The sequence below is a fragment of the Strix aluco genome, chromosome 16 (assembly GCF_031877795.1).
Source record: "Strix aluco isolate bStrAlu1 chromosome 16, bStrAlu1.hap1, whole genome shotgun sequence".
NCBI classification, from domain to species: Eukaryota; Metazoa; Chordata; class Aves; order Strigiformes; family Strigidae; genus Strix; species Strix aluco.
The window spans coordinates 6,664,235-6,671,765 of record NC_133946.1 but is presented as its reverse complement, the minus strand read 5'-3'; the positions used below and the strand labels follow the sequence as shown (position 1 = coordinate 6,671,765).

Here is a 7,531-nt window from a genome sequence, read left to right as displayed (position 1 = left end):
GATGTGGCACTGGGGGGAATGAGTACTTAATTGAAATAGTAACTTGTGAATTCTTGCTTTGCAGAAATGATACCTTTCCAGATGTAGTGGCAGGCTGATCTGTAACTTGTCACCTACTTGGAACAATTCCTGCCTCTCTCTCACCAATCTTGTCTAGATTCACTTCAAATCAAGACACTAATTGCTAAATAGCGGTGGCGTTTCCATTGTAGTGTGTTTTTTTTTTTTTTTTTTTTTTTTCCTTTCCTTCCAGGAAGAATTGCTCAGCTCCGTTCGGCGGTAGGAGCGAAGCGCCGTGTGCCAGCCCTGCCCGGCAGCCACTCCACCGCCGGGCACCGGCACAGCCTGCGGGGCGCGGCACCAGCCGGCGCCGGGCTGCGGAGGGGCGGGGGGGCAGGCCGGGCTTGGAGGAAGGGGCGGGGGGGGGGGGGGGGGCAGCGGCAGCTCGCTATGCCGCGTGACATCACTCCTGGAGCTCAAATCCCCCCCCGGAGCTCCCTTCCCTACTCGGTCTGTCGGTGTGTCTGCTCCGGCGGAGGCAGGACCCTCCCGCAGCAGCTCCCCGGGCGAGGCGAGGCTCCGGAGCCGTGGGGGAAGAGACGGGCAGAGGGGGAAAGAGTCGGTGTGAAGAGGGTAGCGACGAACGGAACACAACAGAGGAGCCCCAGTATGAGATTCATCTCTGCTTATTACTTGCTGCCTCTCTTTCCTGCACTGGTCTTCAGCGCTAGGTGAGTACCGAGGGCGATATTGCTGAGAGTTCTCTTCTTCTGTTTGCTTTTTGAGATTCAGTGCTCTCAAGAGAAATAATACAGATTTCAGCTTTTACTGGGGTAGGAAGTTTAGAGCAGATATCTTCTCTGATTCTTATCTCTCCCCCTCCCCCTCCCGATCTTCTGAAAGATACTGAGTCTTCCCCTGGTGTTTCTAGGCTGTTTTAATGCTGTAAAAGAGCTACTCCTGTATAAGTTGACCCACAGCTTGTGTGATGTAACAAGACAGTAACAAATACAAGCTTCGTATATACAGCAGTAAAACCAGATAGACTCTGTTTCGTTGGAAAGCCAAACAGCTGAAATGGAGAACGTGGGAACGTTTTCCCTTATAGAGTGCAGAAAATATAAACACTTGAACAATCTCATTTCAGTTTAGGTTTCTATATCTGAACACAGACTAGGGTTTACCTTCTCTTACTGTGGAACGCAGGTGAGATCTTGCAGCGTTATCTCAATGCCAGAAATCGTGTTAAAAAGTTGCTGCAATCTAGCAGCATTCCTTTCTCTACAAGTATAATAAATCACTGAGGGAAATATGAACAAAATCTATTGCAGCTTTAAAATAAAACCTGTTCTGACCATGTAGAGTTCTGATAAAATAACGTGTACTGCTCAGTAGCTCAGAGATAGTGTGTTCTCCATGCTATAGACATAACATGTTCAGCGAAGAAAAGATAAAGCTGAGATACTCTATCCCATTGTCTTGATGTACACAGATGGAAAGTTAATGCTGGATACAGAGCACATCTGTTAAAATGACACTGCTCTCTGCTCAGGTCTCTTAACTTCCAGTTCCTTACCAGAAAATCAAGGCCAGATTTTGACTGGTATTTCTCAGCTCTGTTAGAAGTTTATTGGCTACTTGGTAGCAAGTCCATAAAGCGTGTTATCAGTGGATATAAGCACGTACATTTATCTGGGAAATGTGTGTTTTCCCTTATTCCTGGTTTCTAACTGTAAAATCAGCACTGAAGCAGCTTTTTGCAGAAGCGCTGCATGTTTTAAGCTTCAGTTGTTCACTGAAACTTAAAAAAAAAAAAAAAGAAAATAAAAGAATCAAGCGTGTGCCTGCTAAGTACTAAGTCAGGTAGAGCAGAAGTGCATACTGTCCATACTCAAAGACAGGCAAATAATACCTGTGAAAATCTCTTGAGTGGGAAGAGAACGGAACGCAGGGAGAAACTGGGAATATCAAAATGCTTCAATTACTTCACTCCTTTGGAGGGGGTGGTTGGTGAGGGAGGGGTACTTTTTTTTGGTAACTCTACTGATGTGGGGATTCTACAGTGCCAGTCCAGACAAACCACTCTGATGCTGGTTGAAATCTAACACTTGGAGGACAATTGTAGTATCTTGTGATTCAGTAGTGATCTCTTCTGATTTAATGAGTGGTCTAAGGCAGCATTCACTAGCAGTCAAGTGTGAAACTTCTTGTCAATTTGGATTAATAACTTTACACTCATTTAAGAGTGATACATTCTTTGCTAAATTAGGCTAGAATTAAAGAGGGGAGGAAGCATCAAGTCAGCTTTCACAAATGCAGGTTTGTATCTTGCATGAGCTTGTGCAGATTAAACGATAGTAAAAAGAGACGTGGAAAACTTTTAAATTTTCATGGGTTTTTTGTGAAGTCTTACAAACTACTTGAACATTCAGGGGACTAAACAGAGACAAGGTATGTAGTGTAAAGCCCTAAAAGCAGGTCCTCATCTTCTTGAGAAAATAATACCTGTATGAGAAATGAACTGTAGCTCATTCTTGATAATTGTAAAAAGAAAAAAAAAAAAGTCCCTCCCTGCTGTTTAAAAAATAGTTGAAAAGAATATGAAGAAGTTGAAGTTGGGATGTGGATACTGGTTATGAGCAGTATGACTCTGAGGAATGGATGTACTTTAATAAGAGTGTAATTTTGTGGCACATGATGTGTTATGTTCTTATGTAATAGAGGGATGAAAATGATCAATGTCAGAGAAATTCCAGTTAAAATTCCACCCAAGTACAGTATGTGTTGCAAAGTGAAGTTTTGCTTTTGATACCAGCTTGGTCATCCTGTTTAAAAGGAGACTGAAACTCTACTGTAGAGTTGGAGATTTATGGAAGTCCTGGACTATTCTGTTCAGCAGTTGCTTTCAGTCACTTGATGTTTAACTGGCTGTGTAGAACACGAATAATTTTTCAACAGCACATGATGGAAGCTTAAGAAATGATACAGCACTATCGACATGCCATCTACTGGAAAGAGATTATGCTTTAATCTCCTTCAGCAGCAGGCAATTCTGTCTGTGGCAGTTAGTATTTCTTGTGAACATAGAGTTATTTCATTGGTTGGACCCAAACAGAGTAGGTTTGCAGGACTATTTGTGTTCTCAGAAAGCAGGGTCTAATATCCTGCTGTGTGAAATTGCTTAGCTAAGGTAAAGGAAGCAGTGACCTTGCAGGGCAGAAAGTTTTCCATCATGAGGATTTCGGTTTTTTAAAGTTTGTGCAGAAGCACAGTATCTCCATTTCATACATTGGTGCTGAAGTAAGTGAGGCAGTACTTGCTGAAGAGGTGGACAGCTGCTGCTTTTTGTTCCTTGTCATGTGGTGATGCCGTTCTCTTTGCATGTGACTTGGTGGTAGTTTTGGAAGACCTCGGCGTGTCCTCAAGCTTAATTGTAAACAAATATGAATTGATGAGCTCAACTTTAACACAGCATACCCAGCATGCCATCTTTTCTTATTTCATAGTATTGTTAAAGAGGAGGATACACAGCTGTCACTTTTAAGATAGCATTTGTTATTAACTTCTGATTTTCAGAACTGTATACAGCTAACTAATATGCATGAACCAAATGCCTATCAAATTACAGAAAGTTCATGTTTTTGAAATGAATTATATTTTCTGTATTACCTAAACTCAGTTTTCTTTCAGCTTTGAGACACAGTGGTGACTCTTAATCATATTTCCAGTTGGTTGTAGTGCCAAAGAGGTAACAAGATTGAAGTGTATTTGTCCAGTTACTTACGTATGTTTTGATGGGATAAATAAAAATTACTGTTCTAAAATCAGCCTTATAAAAAGTGAAGGGAAACGTTTTTGAAGGTGAATTTAACTTGGTAAAACTAGTCTGAGGTTTGTGTTTTCCTGTCCACTTTTATATTTCGTTGGACATCTTGGTTTTGGTAGATCTGATGTGATGGTTGTGTACGTGTGACTTTTTTCATACTATGCTGAAGACAGCATAGTTTTTTACTACTACTTCAGAAATGAGCGCACTGTGCTGAGTTCTCAGTGCACATAGTGTATAACGGGCACAGGGTCTGATTCTGCAGCCACCTGTGTGGTTTTGTGGCCCCAGACACCTAAACATTCTCAGTGGAAAACTATTTGTAGAAGGGAACGCTTGCATCAAGTCAGTCATTGCGGTCAGTAACTAAGAGCTGTAATACAGATTATCTTGTCTAATGAGACTTCCCTACTTTTAGCTAAAAGGACAGTTTTCTGAATATTGCTTGAACCTTACTATTGAGAGGCTGGATACTTTAATGTTTGACCTCCAAGAAATTTCTTTTGTCCAAATGACAAAAATCTGACTTCTTAAAAGAAGCCTCGTGTGAAGCAAAGCTTTCCTGTTGTTCTACGACAGCAAATTCCTTTTTGTCCACACATGAAATATGACAAAGATGCAAGACTTTGAATAATTTGATTGAAGTAGAATGTTTTATAGCTGAGAACAGGGCCATAAACCCAACAAGATGCACTTTAATAACAATAATAATATTACTACTACAGCAACTCATGAAATGGATGTGCAAACAACAGGGCTGTAAAAGGCACAACTTGTATTATTTTAATGGCAGAGAAATGTCTGGTGGTCATTTTCTCTAAAATTGCAGTTCACTTGGCAGTCCTACTAGGCTGATGTTACAAAACAATCTGTAATAGATTGGCTTCAGAAGAATGCCACCTCTGTAGTGTGTAGCAGGATAAAACTTGTGTGCTCGTTTCTGGTAGGTGGATGTTGCTTAATGAAGGTATGGGTGTTCATCTGCTGTATGTCTAGTGTTGGAAGTGATAGAAATATAGTGAATTCACTTATTAAACGTGAGAACCTAACTTAAATGCTTTCTTTTTCCCTGGACGTATTTTCAAGGTTGACTATTTTCTTTATGTTTTTTGGTTTTGGTAATTAATTTTTAAGGAATATGAAAATACTGTCTTTCCCTCCTCTCAGATAAAGGTGTATGAAGGACTCAGTTTGAGACTTGAGGAACAATAAAAGGGATGTTATTATACTGGGGTGGGTGAGGAGAATGTTAAAAATAATTTTTTCTAGGTCTTAAGCTCTTTCCCATCTTAGAAACAGTGTTTGGGCTATAATCAGATGTTGAAACTAACTTTTTCCATTTAGACTGATACAAGAGTAGAGGCAACCCTGTTCCTTTCTAGATTTTGAGGTGGAAGAACAAAGCTCGCTGTGTGCTGATGCCCTGGGCTGTAGCCACACCATTGTTACACGCTCCAGCTGGTAGCCAAAGGCAATCCTCATTTTTGAGATCCTAGGCTGATGTCCAGCAGTGTCCTTCCTTTTCCCCATGATTGAAGGTGAACTCTGCAGAGTGGTAGTAGGCTACTTCTTTAGCAGAAAAGATGATGCATTTTTACTGTAGGTTTGATGGATAAGAGAGACTGTCTTAATATTTTGCTTTCTGAATTCTTTCAGAAACGTAGGGGCATTAACTCTATCACTTGTCTCATGCTCAGAATTCCTTTCACACTTTTGCTGTCTGAGTTTTCTGGGCTGTGAAAGCTTTCTGATTTCTATCAATGTGGATGATGATGTATATTTGGTTAATGGCTTGTAAGAACTTACGTTTGAGGTACAGAAGTGACATTTAGCATATTGCTAGCGACCTTACTATACCTGAAGAACCATCTTCTTTGTTGTGATCTGTTTTTAAACATAATGGGACAAATTTGCCCGTGGTACAACTCCATTATTTCAAGGAATGTGTTTAGCTTGATGGCTTTATTTTGATGACTTACAAGCAAGTGCCTAATACCGCAAGCTAGAAGCTGCTTGGTGAAACAAAGCCTCTTCCTTCTTCTGGGAGAAAAGTTTTGAGCTCCAGTGACATATTTAAAAAGAACAAAAAACAAAAAACCAATAAACGAGATCCCCCAGAAACAAACAAAAAAACCCAACCCCAAAACAAAACAGCCAAACCCCCTAACAAACCAACCAACCAACAAAACCAAACCACTAGATCTCCTCCTGCATGAAGTCCATGGCCTCAGGGGAGCACGTGCTGGACTATAAAACTGGCAATGGCAAAATGAGAGACTGTTTTATTGGCACGAGTGCAGTCACCGACCATCCTGCCTCTGGGTACACAGCCCTGTTGAATCTGCAGGCTGCTGTATAGGGCCGAGATTTTCAATGTAGCTTTAAAACAAGGTAGGTGGGGTCCCTCTATCTGGTGTAGAAGAGTGAACAAGAACGTGCTGTAGGTGAACTTCTTTGGCATCAGAATGAGATTGCTTAAAGGTAGTTTGGGAATCCCTGTATTTTAACTGCACTGTAGATAAAAGAGTATGTGTGTGCATAAACACATACATTCTTAATGCTAACCCTATGTAATAGGCTTGCTTCTCCACGTTTGCAGCTCCTCTACAATAGGGCAACCACACGTTTTTTGTATTTATATATCTTGCACTTGGTGGAGCAGGAGGAGAGAATGTTTTTTGTTGAAAAGTTTTAAATTTTATGGGATTTTCTGTTGTTATGATAAGGCTAATTTTTGGTTAAGAATAATCCCCTTGGAAGTGGTATGTTTGCTATGTTGTCTTATTATCTGGGCTGAAACATTTAAAAGTGCTCTACAAATTTAAGCTCACCAACCTAGATTAGAAATCCAGAAAGAAAGTCTTCCTCAATTTGGCCAAAAAAATTAAAAATAGATTATTTTGTGTGGTTTTGTCATTTATGTTTCTTTTCTGATTTCTGGAATGTGAAAGGAAGAAGGAGGAAGAAAAAAATGAGGGTAAGGGAAGAAAGGATGCTGCTAAAAACTTTTACAACCTCAAGGAAATAGTTGTTTTAGACTTGATCTAGTCTACACTTAAAATATTTTTCAAGTTCCATGTGATCTCGTGTGAATCTTGAAGATCTCTAGAATTCAGTCTTAATGTAATAGAACAGTTGGAGTTCTGCTTGTTATGTATAATGCATTTCTGCCCAGGAGACTTGATATGGAGTTACTTTTGACATTTTAATGTATTCTTTGTGTTTAGAGAAATTATAATGCTGATGCTTTCCTGTTTCTTTCTAATTTATTAATTTATAGCTAGGGCAGAATATAAGGATATCTTAACCTAAACTTGTAATTCCTCCTTCTGTGAGATTCTGCATTTGATATTATTTTCTATATTTAACAGAAACCTGTTCACAGATAGTAATCCTTATGATGTACCACTGTGTAGACAAATAAATCTCATTTATGCCACTTGTCAAAAACAGTGCTGCTTCTCATTGCTTAGTTTTGCCCAATGAGTGCGCCAGCTGTCTTGTAAGGGTCAGATCCTTAAATATTGTCTGTATGGAAGACAAGTAATACGTTTGTCAGGAAGAATAAACATCTTTCATACCATCCTTCAATCTTAATATTGTGCAAATGTTTAAGGTGTGTATTGTTGTATTTGCTATTTCAAACAAATCGGAGTGGCAACTACCTTTTAGAAATGCCGAAGAACAAATATGACATTGCATCAA

General features: G+C 39.8%; 1 protein-coding gene across 1 annotated transcript in view; it reads left to right on the top strand.

Moving 5' to 3' along the window:
- Nucleotides 1-486: 486 nt before the first annotated feature.
- Nucleotides 487-7,531, top strand: part of LUZP2 (leucine zipper protein 2) — a 197,091-nt gene continuing 190,046 nt past the window's right edge. Inside the window, exon 1 of the mRNA XM_074841934.1 lies at nucleotides 487-731. Within this exon, the coding sequence (XP_074698035.1) occupies nucleotides 670-731 (62 nt within the window). The 5' untranslated portion in view covers nucleotides 487-669. The remainder of the gene's footprint in view (nucleotides 732-7,531) is intronic.